Source organism: Camelus dromedarius, chromosome X (genome assembly GCF_036321535.1).
Source record: "Camelus dromedarius isolate mCamDro1 chromosome X, mCamDro1.pat, whole genome shotgun sequence".
Taxonomy (NCBI): Eukaryota; Metazoa; Chordata; class Mammalia; order Artiodactyla; family Camelidae; genus Camelus; species Camelus dromedarius.
This window is the reverse complement of record NC_087472.1, coordinates 54,269,142-54,288,307: the sequence shown is the minus strand read 5'-3', so window position 1 is coordinate 54,288,307 and position 19,166 is coordinate 54,269,142. Positions and strand designations below refer to the sequence as shown.

At 33.0% G+C, this 19,166-nt stretch overlaps 1 protein-coding gene across 1 annotated transcript in view; it reads right to left on the bottom strand.

The window, feature by feature from the left end:
* The window catches only part of LOC105093741 (charged multivesicular body protein 1B2), a 31,709-nt gene extending 14,770 nt beyond the window's left edge, over window positions 1–16,939 (bottom strand). The window contains exons 1-2 of the mRNA XM_010985638.3: window positions 16,801–16,939; window positions 792–889 (exon numbers count right to left, since the gene is read on the bottom strand). Coding sequence (XP_010983940.1) covers window positions 792–889; window positions 16,801–16,816 — 114 coding nt within the window. The 5' untranslated portion in view covers window positions 16,817–16,939. The remainder of the gene's footprint in view (window positions 1–791; window positions 890–16,800) is intronic.
* Between the last annotated feature and the right edge of the window lie 2,227 nt (window positions 16,940–19,166).

Here is a 19,166-nt window from a genome sequence, read left to right as displayed (position 1 = left end):
GTTAAGTGTGACTCACTGTGCCTGGACTCTTTATACAGACAATATGGTTTATGCCAAACACTGGATTTCCATCTGGGAGACTGGAATTTTGTGTGTGCTAGGCAGAGGATCCCTACATGACTACCAATAAAATCCCTGGACTTATAGTCACAACAGAACTTTCTTGGTAGACAACATTTTACACATGTTGTCATAATTTGCTACTGGAGGAATTAGGCTTGTCCTGTGTGACCTTACTGGGAGAGAACTCTCGGAAGCTTAAGCTTGGATTCCTCCAGACTTCACCCCATGTGCCTTCTCCCTCTGTATCCTTTAGTGTAATATATCATGAGTACAACTATATGCTAAGTCCTGTGAATCCTAGCAAATACGCAGGCCACGATATACATTAATGCCATGCACAGTTTATATATAAAACTTTAGAGGCTACAGAAGTTAAAATAAGACAAAAATGTTAAATATTACTGTTACATACAGGCTTCATATTTCTCAGTAACAGTGGTTCTGGCTATAAACCAAAGGACAGTCTTTAGACGTAAGTAACAGAAGAGTAGGATAACAGTACAGTCATACTCTTGTTGTGAGCTATACATACATACATAAGTAGAAATAAAAAAGAGCCATTATTAATTATGTCATAAATAAATTTATTTAAATAGATATTTAGCTTAGAATTCTAAAGCCAGTAATCTTTCTTAAATGTAAAATAAACTGAAACAAACACTCTTCCATGATTAACTGTGCTCATTTCATGAGTTTAAAAAAAAGTAAAAAGATTGAAAATGATTTACCTTTTTAATCTTGGCCTTTTCAGCTTTTTCTTCTTTATCACATTTCTTGGCATTCCTATTAAGTTCTTTTGCAGCAAACTTCAAGTTAAATAGGTGTTCTGAAAATATATGTTAAGGTTAAAATTAAGTCATTTTCCAACCTAACTACCTGAAAACAAGATGTTAAAGTTATAAAACCTATCAGATAAGATTATGTTATTTAAACAAATATTAACAAAGTGTTTGAGGAAACAGAATAATTTTATCTCTTCCACATTTGTTTTCTATTAAAATAAACATAATTAAATTAACAGTGAGGATATTAATTACAAAAGGAAAAACAGCAACTGTATAGTAGAGAAATCTGGCAGATATCACTTTACCAAGTGATAATATCGCCAGTAATAAGACATTTCAACTTCATTTACCTTCTGAAATAATGAACTTGAGAAAGGTACAGCATTACTTTTACAGTGCTGTTGTCAAAAACATAATCTCAGTCTACTCAAGAGAAAAATCAGGCAGTCCTGAACTGAGAGATATTCTACAATATTACTGACCAGTGTTCTCTTCAAATGTCAAGTTCATGAAAAGCAAAGAAAGACTGAAAAACTGTTACAAAATGTAAAAGACTAAGGAGACACACTGACTAAATGCAAGGTGGGATTGGATCCTGAAACAGAAAAAGGACATTAGGGGAAAAACTGGTGAAATCCAAGTAAGATTTGTAGTTTAGTTAGTAATATTGTAGTGATGTGGATTTCCTTTGGTTAATAATTATACTATGTTTATGTAAGATGTTAACATAAGGAGAAGCGTGGTAAAGGGTATAAAATAATTCTCTGTACTTTTTGTAATTTCTCTTTAAGTCTAAAACTATTTTAAGATTAAACATTTTTAATTAAAAAAGACAAACATATAATGACAAGAAAAGTGCTCCATTCAGTGAGACCCCAATAAGCAATAGCATAAAATTTCCAATTTCATGACACAAAAACAAATATGAAATATAAACACATGAATATGACAACACAATGTGGACTACTTCAAAACCAACTGCTTTGTATCATTATTAAATCACTAGTTAGGAAGATTACATTTGTTTTCTCTTTAAAAAATGTAACATCTACTCTTTTTTAACCTTGATTCTGTATTTCTTTGGGACATCTATAAAAAAGATGTAGGTTCATTTTTTTGAAAGATACCCATACACTATATAGTTTAAAGGGCTGACTTTTGGATTGATTATATCACCATCAGAAAATAAGAATTATTTGATTATTTGCCAAAGCTAAATCATAAATTAACCTTGTTCATCTCTCAATGGCTTCATGGTTCTAAATAAACTATTTATGGATAATGAGAGTGATGAATTTGCTACCTTGAGTATTTATCAACAACAGATACACCTAAAATTCCTAAGAAAATAAGCATATATGTGTGAATTTTGGAATAACTTTAATGAATTCTATACTTTACATTTTTAAGATTTATAGGTTTCAGCTAGGTGACTGAGAAACTTACAGCTCCTTTTATAAATAAGGTTTTTCAACCTAAGTACTATTAATATTTTGGGCTAGATAAATACTTCGTTGTGAGGGATGCCTTGTGAACTCTAGGAAGTTTATCAGCATCCTTGGCCTTTACCCACTAGATGGCACTAGCATCCCCCAAACAAAAATGCAACAATCATGAAAAAGAATGCAACAATGAATATATGTATGTTCATATATAACTGAAAAATTGTGCTCTACACTGGAAATTGACACAACACTGTAAACTGACTATAACTCAATAAAAAAAATGCAACAACCAAAAATGTCTCTAGGCATTGTCAAATGTCACCTGGGGAGGACGGCAAAATCAAACCCTGCTGAGAATCTGAATCACTGATACAGATGGAAATAAATAAAGAAAAAAAGGAATAAATTTTTCATTTCCCAAATCATCTCCCAAATAGACTTGATGTCTCTGTAGAAAAAGTCATAGTTAAAAGCTGAATTAAGCAGCCAATTATTTTAGATGAATTCATGTAGTTTGTATATTATTTGCTATTTTTTAAAGAATTATTTCAGTATCCTTTAAATTTGAAATTTACTCTAAACTACCAATGCTGAGGACTGACTACTGAATGCCTATTAAAGCCAACTCTAACTTAATATTAATAAAGATTGATCATGATATAAATTAGCCAAAAAAATTAATAGGAGATCCATTACAAAAGTCCATTTAATACCATAAAACTTTCTTCCGTTTCATCCTAAAGAGACATGAACCACTTCCATAAATATGGAGGCCTAGACATTTATGAAAAACACCCTGAAAAACTGGATAAACTACAACAAATGTCCTTTAAATACAGAGCTTGGATTGAAAAAAGGAAAATACTCAGGAGAAAGAAACAAAGAACTAAATACCAGTTGCAGGTAAGCACTGAAGCCCATGAAGACAAAGGCCCCTATTGAGTCTACACAAAATGAAATGCTGGAAATGAATTTTCTGAGTAAAGCTAGAACCTTTGAAGGCTACAACACTACGATAAGGATGAGACAGAAAGAAGTTTTATTAGCTGGCAAAGGAAGATGAGATGACAAGATTAACTCATTATGGGCCTTTGCTCACGGCTAGGGACAGAGCAAACTAGATAAACAAAATTAGACAAACTGAGGAGAAAATGAGCAACCTGGATATAGATCTGAAATAAGATTAGAGTAAAAAAAAATAGGTTAATATGAAAGAGAGGATAAAAGATAAAGAAAATAGAATTAAAAAGTCTAATATCTGGAATAACATAAAAACATAATAAAGAGAATGTATAAAAGGTTACATTCAAAGAGATAATGCTTGAGAGTTTGCCATAATTGATGAAAAAAAGAATAAAATCTTTTAGATTTGGGAAGCAAAACAAAAAGCCAAACAAACAAAAAAATCCTAAGCAGGACACATAAAAATCAATCCACACTTAGACACACCATAGCAAACCTTTAAATACCAAATACTAAAATATTTCAAAAAGCCATAGTAAAAATTCAGATTACTTATAAAAGAACTAAAATCAGTCTGACCACAATTTTCAAACAAAATGCTCAAGTAACTTCCAAAGGATGTACAGTGGATTCACATTATTCACAGTAGCTATGTTTCATGAAACCACTGCAAACAGAGAATTAATGAGTACAGAAACATTGCTCCTAGAGGAAATACAGGGTTAGGTTCCTGTGAGACTCTGGTCATAACACTTTTGTCAACCTATGAATACATTACCTTGTTTTACGTATATTTTTGTTTTAACACATTTTACTTAATATATTGCTGATTCATTAACATTGAATTCATGGCCAAAAGCATTATAACTCATGCCTGAAAGAAGCTTATCTAACACACGTATATTCTACATAAGGGACATCACAGTCTTGCACTTAGGAACACTATACAGCACTTCAACACTATACTTAGGGATTAGCAAATTTACCAACAAAATGCAAAAAAAAAAAAAAAAAAAAAGTGGCACCTGACAGAAAGTGAAAAAGACACTTGTTTACAGTATGAGAGCTGAAATAAGAAGGCAGAGCATCAGAATGTTCACCCTGAGCTGGGAACATGCTCCTTTGCCCCCAACTCTTCACTGCCAGAGCATGTTCACGAATAACCCTGAAAGCATGGTAAAGACTGCTTTCAGGTTAAAAATAGAGTCTAGTGTGTAGGTGAATGTGCAAATACAGAATCTGTGAAAAATGACGACCAAATGTACTTCACAAGAAATAAAATTTAGGTCTGGCATAAACAAAGGCTTAGTGAGCACAGAGACTAGTAAACACATGAGTAAATCCAGAGAAACACTGACTATAAGACAACTGTAATGTTTGTTTTTGGAGATAAAAAAGGCAGAACAAACATAACTAGACAATAAAAACATATAGGACAGAGGATGAGGTGACAAGCTAAATGTTTAAAAATCCAAGAAAAGATTTCCTGAGTATTTAGACATTAAATTAATTATCCATGTAAAAATGTGAAGGGTACTGCTAAGGAAATAGCATGTAACTTCTAAAATAACAGAGGGAAAAATGGGGTGAATCACTTAATAAATCCAAAAGAAGGTAGCAAAAGTGAATCACAGAGAAAACAGATAAACAGAAATTGTAAAATAAAAAGAAATATCCCCAACATGTGGGGATAGATTTTAAAAATAATGAAACAAATTACAGCTATGCGCTTTAAACAGGACTTTAAATCATAAAAACAGAAAGGCTGGATTTAAAGGGAAGAAAAAATGCCAGACAAATACTAACCTTAAAAAAAGTTTTAGTTTTATTTAGTATCAATCAAAACAGACTACCTAAAAAGAACATTAGAAAATTTTAAAAAGTGGGGGCCACTATAAAATGCTAGAAAGTAAATTCACAAACTGATAAAATAATTCTAGATATCCACATTCCTCTACATAGCCTCAAAGTGTCTTTGTGTATACATATATAAAACTGACAGAAAATTATCAATCTTGGTAGATTTTAAAAAAAACTTTCTCAGTAACTGACAAAACTAAGTAAGAATATAGAAGATATGAAAGACCATATTAAGAAGTTTAATTAACATAGAGAATTACAGCCAAACCTGTACCCAATTATTTCAGAAAACATATCATTTTCAAGCAGATGAAACATATGAAAACTGATCATACACTGAGCCATAAAGCAAATCTAAAGTAATAGATATCAGACAAACCTGCTGTCTAACCACAACTCAATAATGAATTTATTAATGTGGGAATTTGTTTCACTATTTTTCTGTAAGAATCTAATAAACTGTTCTAGGATTAAAAGTTTATCCAAATATAAATATACATACATCTCTCTCTCTCTCTCTCTCTCTCTATATATATATATATATATATATACACACACACATATTTGGAAAAGACTATACATACGGATTAAAGCAAAACATTTTAAAATATTTAGAATTAAGTGACAATGAAATGAGTGGAATGCGACTTATGGGATGTAATGCTAATGCCATACTCAGATGGAATTTTCTAGCCTTAAAAATTCACATTACATAGGAAGGTAGGCTGAAAATTAACTTGATAAGCATTCATCCCACAAACTCAGGAAAAACACAGAATTTGAAAAAAGTATAAGAAAAAACTCAAAGGGAAAAAAATAGAAACATATATAATAGAAAGGATCAAAAAATTTTAGTTCATTGTAAAGACTAACAACATTACCTCTGCAGACACTGATCAAGGAAAAAGAGAAGACATAAACAAAGTGCAGAAATAAAAATGAATAATTGCAAATACAGTAAAGTTACTTTAAAATAATATATTATAAACTCTATTCCAATCAACAGGAAGTCTTAGGTGAAAAGGACAATCATACAATAATATTTCTGAAATAAACTAAAAACAAATAAATAGAATTCTAAATTCTTGATTCAATACATTAAAACATTTTAACATATAAACAAATTAATTAATTAACAACAGACACAGGCCCAAATTATTTTACTGGTGCAGTACATCAATCTTTTGAGAAACAAGCAATTCCTATCTTATACAAACTCTTGCCAAGAATAAGAAAAATAAAGAACATTCCTCAACTTTTGACACCCAAATCAAAAAGGATACCACATATGAATGGACAGTTACAAACCAAACTCACTTATGAAAAGAGAAGCAAAAATACTAAACAAAGTATTAGCAATCAAGCAGTAGTTTTTTTCCCCCTGTGGAATTTTTACATGCAGTTTTAATGAATGAATGAATGAACATAGCCTGATTACTTCAGTTAATTACTCTGAACTGTAGCTGCCAAGATTTTAAAATCATCATGGAATAATACTCCAAGAACATATTGATTTCTTTCATCATTCAGAATCAAAATGTGGGGACCAAGAAAAAAATTATTCAAGCAATGAATTAAAGACAATTCATACTCATGATGGGTTTAGCCTAGAAATGCAAGGATGGTTTGCCATTAAAAAAAAAATCAATCTATGTATTTTAACCACATTAGGAGATTAAAGAAGAAAACACAAATGATTATCTCAATATATAAAGAAAAACATTAAATAAAATCCAACATTTGATGGATTCATCAAACCAACTTTCTGATAAATGGTTCATGACCAAAATTCCAGTAAATTAGGAATGGAAAAAAAAAAACCTTACTTAACCTGCAAAAGAAAAAAGTGTATCTATCAAAAACTACAGCAAACATCATCCTTAATAAGGAAAAATTATAATTTATTTTAAAACCAGTACAGTCAGCCCTCTGTATCCAAAGGTTTGTATCTGTAGATATGGAGGGCCAACTAAGAGATTTGCACATTCACAGATTTTGGTATCTGCTAGGGTCCTGGAACCAACTCCTTGTGGATAGTGGGGTTGTGGAACTAACTGTAACAAAAAAATGATCCTGTTTTATATATATATGTTTGTTAATTAAGTATTGTTCTGGAGTCCTAGCAAGCAGGATAGAAAAGAAAAATAAAAGGTATACAGCCTACAATAGAAATAATCAAGGAATCATTACTTTCAGATAATACAAATATCTACATAGAAAACTGAAAATACCCATAGACTCCAACCCAACAATCCCACTCCTACGACATACCCTAGAGAAACTGTCCCCAGTCTACGTAACAAATATGAACAAGAATAATCATAGCAGTATTGCTTGTAATGACAGAAAACAATGGAAACAATCTAAATGTTCATCACTAACAGAACAGATAAATTTTGGTATTTCTACAATAAAAGACTATATATTTTGGCATCTTCAAAAAACTATCATTCATTTTTGCACTTGTCCCTTCATCCTGCAGGGCAGCCTTTATGATAGGAACATTATTATCATAACTATTCTTAATCACCATCCAGAAGAAAACACCCACACAAACTATCTTGTCATAAACTTTTATGTCCATTTTACTATCTGCTTCTTCTCCCCTTATTTTTCATTCAGTAACCTTTCCCCTTGTGCTTTCCTATAAGCATTAGATTATTATTCAAGAACTGGTCCAGGAACTGGCATGTAGTACTGGCTCAATAAATCTTTATATGAATTGAAACATCCTCCCTGGATGGCCCTTCTGACTAGGTCTCCCCAGGGAGCAGGGCCTACCTAGTAGCCCTGTCTTCAGAGGCCACTCATTACTGAGCAGCAGGGTCTAGAGTGATGTGGACATTCTGCCAGCTCCCTATTGCTCCTTCCTGACTATCTTCTTTCCATCTTCATGCCAAAAGCCTTGGTCATTTGAGATTCATGCCATCTCAATACTGCCCTATGGCTTTTCTTATTGTCCATCACTTTCTGCATTGCTTATTAAAATCATAATATGATTCATTCTCTTTCCTTACACTCAGTCTCTTGCCATCATCATGCATGTGGATGACACATCCAATTTCCAGCCTCAAAGATAACTAAACTCATCAACTCCAGCAACTTCACCTATGTTCTGCTTCAGCTGCCCACCTTTATGGCTACAGTTTCACTTAGGGAATGTTAATCGTGTACTATATTGAATTATTTAATTGATTTTTACAAATTACAAAATAATACAAGCTCATAATTCTAAAATGAAAGCCTATCTTTATGGACTGGAAAGTAAAAATGTCTATATAGTTCTAGTTAGATGTAATTAAAAATTAAAAACACATTCTTCTAGACTTTTTCACAGATTATTTACCTAAATTGAAACATATTACATAGTATAGCATAGCATTTTGTGTGTGTGTGTGTATATATATATATATATATATATATATATATATACACACACACATAGATATAAATCTTATTTTCATTTAATAATATATAATTGCATATTAATGCATGATAAATTCATTATTTTAAGCAGTTACCTAGGTTTTACTTTATGAATAAATTATAATTTATTTACTCAATTCCTTCTTTGTAGACATTTAAACTGTCTGTACTATAGTAACAATGAAAGCTTCCTCAGTCATTTTTGTATTTACTTCTTTATACTCTTTCTTAAATCTTAGAATACTTTTCTGGAAGTGAAATTACTGGGTCAAAAATATGTACATTATATTAAATTGTACTTTGGAAAGTTGAAAACTTTATTCTCCTTTAGTGTATCCTTCAGTAAATTAGGAATTTGGGATTAACATATACACACTACTGTATATAAAACAGATAAACAACGAGGACCCCTGTATAACACAGGGTACTATAGTCAATATCTTGCAATAACCTATAATGAAAAAGAATCTGAAAAAGAACATTTATATGTATATACATATATACACACAGATATATAAATCACTTTGCTGTATACCTGAAACTAACACAACATTGTAAATCAACTATAGTTCATTAAAAAAAACTATATAAATGTGAAAATGACAATGAATCTGAAGCATCATCTTGAATAAGAAAATGACAGTATGATAACATATAGAATTGGAAAATATGTAAGACATATCTTAAGAATGTATATGTATGTGGTCAATATAAAGAAATGCATGGAAATGATAAATATGAACTTTTAGACAGTAGTTGTCTTTGGTGGCGAAAGAAGGGAGATGTGTTGGCAATGTTTTATTTCTTAAGCCCAGTAGTAGGTAACTGGTATTTTATTCTTTTTTGTACTTTTTTGGGGGGAGAGGATTAAAACTGCATGATTTTTGTAAAAAAAAATCATTTCAAATAAAAGGTTAGATTAATTAAGAGTTTATAGTCGTTATTTCATGAGATGGTATCTGAATTTTAAAAAGGAGCATTGCTTGAATATTTTTAAAAAAACCAAACCATGTATTAAACGATATTGGTGTATGAACAATACTGTTAGAAATGTGTAGTAGTATTATAACTTGGATAAGTTGAACCTGTTTGTGCTTGATATAAATTTAATATAAAATAGCTGCTCTCCAAGACTGTCTTCATTCTGTTCCTAAATTTTAAGCATACTCTTAGAAACACTAATTTGAAATTTACAGTGTCAGTAGCTATTTATTCTGTATTCCCATGATGCTTTATATGTTATGTACTTTTCTGTATTTCATTTAACTCATTGTTTATATGTCTAGTTCTTCAACTAGATTATGGACACCCTGAGAATAAGGATGACTCCTAATCATCTTCATACCATCAGTTTAGTGCAGTGTTTAAAAGAAGTACTCAATAGTTTCAAGTAAATGAATAGTAGAAAAATATTTTGCAGTGGTACCTGATATACTGGGGGAAAAGCACCACTGATGCTGGGCAAGAGGATTCAATTATACATATAAGTTTATAAATAATAAATTTATACTAATATAACACTGTTTATTTGTGTTCTATATGAAGATTCTACATAAGACTCCATACAGAAAATAAAGGGCTCTGCTGCTAAGTTAAATCACTCAGTATCCTTTTCCACAGGAAAATTGAAAAATAAGAATTTTTTCATTGCAATTATAAGCAACATAAGAGACCATGGACATCTGATTCTTATGATATACTTACATATTCTTATGATATATACATATATAGTGGAATGTTTCTGTTATGATCTCTTATCCCCAATTCCAAAAGCCAAAAAGTTCTACAAACTAAAAGTTATACATAATATTTGATAGCAAAACATGACCTGACTAGAACAAATCTGTTAACAAAACCTGATCTCAACAAGTTATCTATAGTCTTTTAATTTATTCACGTAATGTTAATGTTTTAGTGTAGTGTGTGACTATGAAGTATTGACCCAAGCCACCAAGATGTAATGCAAAATATGGCATATGTGCCTATTGCCTTTCTAAAATTTAAAGAAATCTGAATTCTGACTTGAATATTAAAACAAATGGCAACTCCAATCAAAATCTGTTTCCCTGTATATGGCAATTTTTTCAATCACCCATTATAAGCAATGGTTATTGTTCAAAATGCTCACACCTTAAAAGTATAAAAGTACCTAAGAATGAGGAATAAGGCAATTTTTAATGCTTCTTTTGGGAAAGGAACTCTATATAAATACTTTCCTGCATAATCAAATTATTTATAAGTTTATGTCAGGAATATTTTCTGTTTTAAAGGATATGGGGCTTAGTAAACAGTTTAAAATTTTATACTCTTATATAAATTAAATTTTAAGGTAACTCAATTTAAAAAGTAATTTACTTTTAGTTGCCATGAGGACTATTTTACCTATGGAAAGTACTTAATACAATGCAACAATAAGTAAAATAAAGCATGAGAATATGGAGTCATAATTACTAGCAGTTCTGACAACTATAGCCTTTATTATTACACTTGTTTTAATAAATTCAGAGTAACAACTCAGTCCCATAAAAGCAGAAAATGCATGTTGTGTACACACACACACACTCTGTAGTCAAATTCTTTTAAAGAAACATTAATTATCATGAGGCTAAATGTACAATGAATTTTTATCAGTTCCTATTTCAAATAATTCTACATATTCTAAATTGAATAAGGAGATGAATTCTATGACCTCAACTTTTCACTAGAATATGGCAGACAGGCAAGATTACCAACAATTTTAGAACAGTTTAAGTATAAATAAATGTAAGCACATGATTCCATACAGGAAGACTACATCCCACCACTGTCAAATGTACTCATATGTGTCTATGTAGCCCGGGCAACTTGTAACACCAATGTTTTTCTGATGATGTATCTTTTGTATTAGGCCAGAAATCAAAACACTCCTGGGTCCAAAACCTTGCCTCTAACTCTTAGGTACTTTCTACAACAAGGTATGAGATTCTTAATCCAGGAGTCTGCTATTCAAATGATCACCCTCTGTGTATACTATAAGTAAATATCCTCTATACCGAAGTGGGGAAAATTGATTGCTAATGTGGAAAATAATGGTGTCAATTCAAGTACTAAATTGAGCTATGAGCCAGAGTTGACATACTGTGAAATATTTCAGATATTTTACTTGGCTGTAAATCCCTGGAGTATTTTTCTATTTGGAAAAATAACACTTACAAAATAATCTCCTTCACTGACTAATCATAAACTCGATTTGACAAAGCAGTTGCAATGCTTAAGACATCATTTCTTTTTCTTTGCCAACTGAAAAGACAATGGCTGAAATACTTTATTTTTGATGAACTGAAAGTTTAGAAAGGCTGAATAGTTGTATACATTAACATATGTAGAGTAATGCATAAGGCCCTAAACTAGATGTTGGGTAATCCCAGGCTCTAGCACCTTGTGCTTCAGTGATGTTAGCCTCCATCAGTTACCTGACTCTCTGACTTCACATACAGTTCCCTTGCCTAGTGTACCATTCTTCCTCCCCTCCCCACCATCTTCCTCTTAACCTCTATGTGGTTTAGCACACCACTATGCTTGCTTTTTGACTAACATAATAACACTGATTCTGAGAAAGTGGTCTCAAAGACTTCAATTAATGACAATAGGTTTCCCTCCTCCTGCCAAAGTTTATGCAAAAGCAAAAAACGAATTCACTTGGCCTTTGGGGTTGATAAATAAGGAAATCAATGAATCATCTGAACATTTAATTCAAATTTTCAGAAAGTATTAATTCTCTATTTTCTAACTCTACTAAATTAAAATCCAAAACATTACATCATATAGGCATATTTTAATAGGAAACATCTATGAACCAGACTTGTCTTCAAAAGAATCTAAGCTAGCTTTCCCTAAAGTGATTGTGTAGTTTCATGGTTTTTCAAACTCTTAAGCAAAAATCTCAAGTAGAATGTCAATATATATAAAAAGTAGTTCTGCATAACCCTAGAACTCAATCAAACATAGCTGAAGTATACTGTCAGTGCTAAAGGCACTATGGAAACATGAACACAGCAGAGACTCTGGAGCCAAGCCCAGATCCTTTACTCTACATTTACAAGCTCTGCAGCTTTCTTAGTGTTAATTTTCTCTTCTATAAAATGAGGATACTACCCACTCATTTTTGAGTATTGTTTTGAGAGTTTCAGATAATATACACAAAATCCCCAGCACAAAGTCTTGCACATACTAGGTGTTCAATTTACTATGTCATAATCAACTCATGACTTGGCTAAGTCACCTATTTTAACTGAGCAATATGGTTAGTCAGGGAATAAAAAAATCCCAATGTTTCTTTAAAACATTCTCTGTGATTTCATTTAATAGTAGGTATACTGCTGACAGGCAAAGGACAGAAATCAGCTATGTCTTAATAGGGTTCCACATATTCATTATGCATACAGAAGGGAGTCCTGCTTTAATATTTCAATCTGCTTCCTCAAGAAAAATTTATAGTCAGTTTACTAACAGAAATTCACAGTAGGAATCTTACAACCTGCCTACCTCTCTGAAGTGGGTGGATCAACACCAAGTAATAGGGCATAAAGCTATTTGATTCGAAGTGCCAACAGTAGGATTATGCAATTTCTTGGGAACATAAAAGTAAAGGGTGAAAACAAAGAAGGTAAGAGGAAGGATTAAGAATGTTGTACTAGCACCTGCCTGCCCCAGAATAAAGCAGTGGTGCCAATACCATTGCCAATACGATTGTTAGTCGTATGTTTGATGTGAAGTAGCATTACGTATTCAACTTTCCTCTTTTTCAGCACCTCATGATTAATCTTAATCATCCCTTGTGTATTTCTAAGAGGTTGCGTTTAGGATCAGAGAAACTCAGAGAGATCATCAGAATTGAAAGAAACCCTAGAGATCACTTGTCAACTTCCCTCATTTTACAGATTTGAAAAGTGGGGCCTAGAGATGGCTAACTGAGTAACTGCTGAAAAGAAGAACAAGAAGGAATTCAAAGACAGCTCACCTCTTATTTCTCTCTCTGCGTTTTAACTTTCATAGTGAATTGCTAAGAACTGGTCCTCAAATAGCATCAAATGATGAACCATAAGCAATCCTTACACGCAATATTTCTTGTAAGACACAACATTCTCCTAGCTAACTAGGACATAAATTATAAGACTAGCATTAGGTGATGATATTTAAAAAGTAAATTTGTAATATTATTAGTATCTTGGTCAAAAAAACCCTAAATCTGTCAACACTAGCAAAGCCTCAGAGACTCTGATATGTAATTCTGCTTTAGGATGTAAAGCCACTCACAGTGAAGAACAGACGTTTTTAAGGTGGCTGGCAATGTTTGCCTATAACATAGTCTCATCTGTCTAGGTGACTACAAAAGGAAACGATGATACCAGTCCAGTTCATAACATCCCTTTCTCTACTTTCATAATGCCTACAGTATCTGTTATCTACTTCATTGCTTCTCAACCTTTTTCAGGTTAGAATCCATCGGATAGATGTCAGCTACAAATATTTTCTCCAGGAAAAGGCACATACTTAATATACAAATTTTGCATCATACAATTTCAAGCCTAGTAATCTACACATGGGATCAAGAATTTCTGCTCCAGGATTCACTTCTTTTAGTATGTGCTACCTTGTATTGCTATTTATCCCCATCCATATATGTCCTGGCTCAGTGAGATCAAAAGTTGCTTGAAGATGGAAATGGGTCCTATAATCCCTCTGCATAAACCTAGGTGCATTTCTCAGGTCATGGTAGAGACTCAATAAGTGCTAATAATTAATTCTTAACAGAAGGTCATTTGTTCATTTTTTTTTTGTCCACTATGGGCCAAGTGTCTGTGCAAGAAAATTAGGATTCAAAGAAACAAGAATCCCAACTTCAAAGAATTCAACCTAATGAAAGACATAAGTAAACATATGATTACAAAAATTAAAAAAAAAAGTGGAGAGAAAACAGATGGGTAAAGGAGCACAGAGTAGGAACTGGTGGGAACCGGTGCTCTCAGATTTCCAGGTTTGCTGGGATGGTGGGTTAGGAGACTAGGAAGATAACATGAAAAGCTTCCTGAAAATTAAGCATGCTTGAGGTAAATCCAAAAAAAAAAAAAAAAACCCAAAACACAAAATGACAGAACAGAAGAGAGGCAAAAAAGAAAGAAAAGAAAGAAAGAAAGAAGAGCATGGAGTAGGGACATTTCCCTAAATTATTTCTTTTATTACTTCATCAAATACTACTCCTGAAATGCAGTGTAAATACTGCACACATATTACTGTTAACTCTATACTTGTAAAACACCCATATGAACACATTACAACAAATAAATTTGGCCATTCCATCAAGTTCTTTAAAGTGGATTTGATCTAATCCAACGTGATAAATTCACTCTGCTTAACTGTCCAAAGACAGAAGTCACAATTACCACGCTAATTCAATTGTGTTAGCATATTCGTTCTTCTTATATACTGTAACAGTGGGATTTTCGCATTTTATATAGGTGACAAATGTTACTTAAGTTTAAGTTCAAGTTATTTATTTAAGGAAGACAGGTCTCAGTCCATATGTCATTTTCTTCCTCTAAACACAAAGGAAAAGTTCTGGATCCTTCAAAAAGAATCAAGAGAACTAATCACTGCCAGATGGTATGAATCAAGTTAAACCTCACTTCCTTTGATGGACTGAACAGTAAATAGTTCCTTTTTGTTGGGTATTAAACAACTGATAATAGTACCACTAATTTTAATTACAGTCCGGCATACATAATTTTCAGTGAAAGAAAATTATTAACTATCTTATTATTGGAAATCACATAGGATAGGCTTTTAGGTAGCAAAAGTAGCTTATTAGAGTAGAAAATAAAAGCAATTTTAGAGTTATTATCTCAAATCCTTTCAAAAGAGCTGGGGAAAAGACAGCAATTTGTACTCTTTTTTGACACTTAACATGGTCAAAATTTTATAGTTTAGTAAGCCCTTACATTTTACTTTATCTTCACAACAGCTTTCTAAGGTTGGCATATAGGTGAGCATGTTTACAGATGAGTAAACATTGCATGACAGAGGCTATATGACTTACCCTAACTCACATGTTTTCTTAAGAGGTAGAACTGGGATTGGAAATTGATCTTCTGACTCACAGTCCAGTGCTCTTTCTTTTATGATGCTACTTTAAAAAAATCATCTAGCACAACTACACTTCCATGAATTATATCCTTTAAACTTCAGTGATGGCTGGGCGTTTAGTCATCTACTTTATTCATGAAATGACCTATATCTGCATCTCCACAAGGGTTCACATTTTATTCTTGGTTTATACTGGCCAGTTCAGCACAAAACATGTTACCAATATTCTCAGTACGGTTTACATAATTGAATCATCTCACCAAATTTCTTTCTATATTTCAGAGTTACAAACTAATGAAAGCAGAATAGTTTTAATATGAGCTATCAAAGAATTGCTCTTACGCACATTTTGTTATTTTGCCAAGTTTCATTCAATAGTAAAATACCAAACTACTCTATTTTCTGTACTGCCAACTTCTGAAAGGAGGAATTACAGCAACATGGAAATCCTATGATAGTATCTCAGTGGTGAAAAACAATTTCATTCTTCAAAACGCAGCTTTGCACAGCTTGGTTCCTAACCTCGACCTCATTGTTTAAGTGGTAACGCAGGTGCAACTAACGAATTTTTGTACCTTTAGGGAACTATGAATTTCCTCATGTGCTAAATCAGATTAACAAGCACTTAACTTTCTTCGGAGGGCTGCTATTAAGCACTTTAACTCATTACCAGTCACCTCTACTCTGAAAAAAGGAAGAACTTCCACAAAAACTATCTGCCCTTGTTATGTATTCAAAACCTATACCTCTGCACCAAACCTCTGGCAAACTCCTGACGTGTCTGTTTCTGCACGACTCTCCTTCGATTTCTAAGAAGTGGATACACTCATTGAAACCACAGGAGACAGTAGCCCTCAAATACGGAGGGCTTGCATTCGAGAATCTTACCAAATCAGTCCCCTGACTATTGCCAAAGCAGCCCCACGTTCCCTGACTCTAGAACGGCTGCTGCTACCAAGAAAACATCAACAAACAAAGCAAAACAAGCTACTGGCGCCTACCAATCGGCGTCAGAGCCCTCACCCCTCCACAACTAGACCTAAACAGTCACTACCAGGCCGCTTCCAGGGCCCCGAGCATTGCCCTTCCCCTCTTCCCGAAGTCCTAGCAGCAGCTTTTCAGACAGTTAAGGATACTCTCCATATTCGACATGGTCTCACGACTTTTCCTGGGAGGCAGCAGCACAGATCTGATGGCAGGGCGTTCGGAGTACAGTTGTAGTCCCGAGCTGCTGCCAGCCTGGCTCGTAGGTCCGCAATCCCACTTCCGGTTTCTGCGCCGGGCAGGCCGGGGGGTGGAGCCGTCTACGCCCGAGGGGCGGGGCTGGGGCAACGCCAAAATGGCTGCCTCTCCGAGAGGTGGTTAGGGTGCGCGGTAGCCGCTTGGGGGCGTGTGGGGTCGAGGTTACGCCCCTCCCCCTCCTGTCTTTATCGTGTAAGCTAGCCTAACCCAGCGCCTAACGGTTTTCACCTCCCAACTAACCTTCCAGTTCTTTCTTTTGTCGTACTCCTCCCCCACCTCTTCCCTCAGATTTCACACTATCCTTGACCCCTCACTTCTGTTCTCAGAGATTAAATCTTACGGATGAAGGAAAAAGGTATAGGGCTTTTAAAGTACTTTTAAAAAGTTATAATCATATAAAATAAGGGCCTGAGGGATTAGCGGGGTTGGTAATTCTGAGTTGTGAGGTTCAGCTGAAGTTTTAAAAAGGTTTATGATCCTTAAAGTTTTCTGTTAGACGGGGAGGACAAAAAAAGTAAGCCTAAGTTTAAGAAGTGAAGTTGCTGTGAAATATATATATTCGTAATAAATAGATTTTTTTTATAATAGATGGTGTAAAATACGAAAATTACGCCGAAATCTATCATAGGCGAGAGTTTAATCGGAATTCTACACAGTGGTTAGCATTTATGTGTGACGTATTAAAATATCAAAAAGTAATTTATTAGATGCTACATCTCTAGATTTATGGGAAAGTAAGAAATCTTTGGCGTTGGTGTCGCAGCATTTCAATTCAAAAGTTGGAAATTCCAAAAAAGAGTTAAGAGGTAATACTTTGGGATTCTAAAAAAACTGGTATAAGTATATCCTTACTGAGGAATTTTATAAGTTTGACTTTAAATTTTTTCTTAACTATTTCAGTATGTGTGGAAAACAAGTAAATAATTGGCTAACCTTTTTATCTTCAGGATCATTTCTTGTTGAACCAAAATGGTTCTAAAAGCTACTGTTTTACTCTTTTGTGTTGATGATTGGTGGGCTTCAGACTGTCTCCTAATTATAAACCTTAATGCTGGAAAAACAAAACAAATCTTTTTAAGTATAAAGTTCTGGGAAAGAACAATCTGGAAACCACTTCCATAGTTCAAACTGTATAAAGATTATTTTTATTTTTTAATGTTTCTCTCTCTCTCCGTATATATGTATATGGATGAGATACAAGGTTTACCTTTATGGCGATAAACAAAACATGGCAGATTTCGTCATTGTTTCAACACTTTCCATTCTAGATGAACAATTCTATTTCACTGTTCGAGACCTTTTTGTTTTTTGGTATAAAGGTTAAAAATATGTTTTAAAAAGTTCTTCCCTGGATGTTTAATATATATTAACACAGCTCTTTCAACAAATCCACATGTAGGCCAGACCAATCCATTAAAGCGTAAGCATTTCCAAGTTTATGTAAAGAATTTTTAGTTATATATAGGTAACCTATAGAAATAAGCCTTTTTTAAAAAGTGCTTTCAAAGTGGTTTTTCATATTGAAGAACTTCTTCTTAAGAGAGGGATATTAGGGTAGGATCAAGTTTTTAGTAAAATTAAGATCTGAAGATATTTGTTCAGTTAGGAAATTTGTTGTTGTCCATCTTAAGTAAAAAAAAAAAAATAGCCTATATCTTTGATTTACTAACCACTTAGAAGATTAAAAAATTGTTTTTATTTTTATGAGTTCTAAACTAATTTTGACTCCAGACCTTGCAGTCATGTTATTCCTTAGCTGTCTTATTTCTTAAAGTTAGATTTAGAATTTTTTTTGATCTTAGGCCCAGTAATAAAACTATTTAAAGTATATGCATATTCAGTTATAACTGCTGCTGTTGAAAATAAGGAATTGAAATCTGTTAAAATCATAAACTTGTTTTATTACAGAGAAAGTATATTGTAGAAAAAGAAAGACACCTTATTTTAATTGTTTCATTAAATATTGAATACTTATAAAAATATCTGTAAAACGTGAATACAGAATAAACAGAAGCAATACAACAAACTCCTGGGACTTATCACCCACTATGAGAAAAGAAATTTGCTGTTCCCTATAAATTCCCTTGTGGACTCCTTTCCTAATCACATTCCTTTCCTTCCCTCTTTAGAGGCAACTGCTGTTTTGAATTTATATATAATTTCCTTGTTTTAAAAATAGTTTTACCATAATATTTGCATCCCTAAACAATATGGTCTTCAGTGTTGCATATTTTTAAGCTTTGTTTAAATGAAATCATAC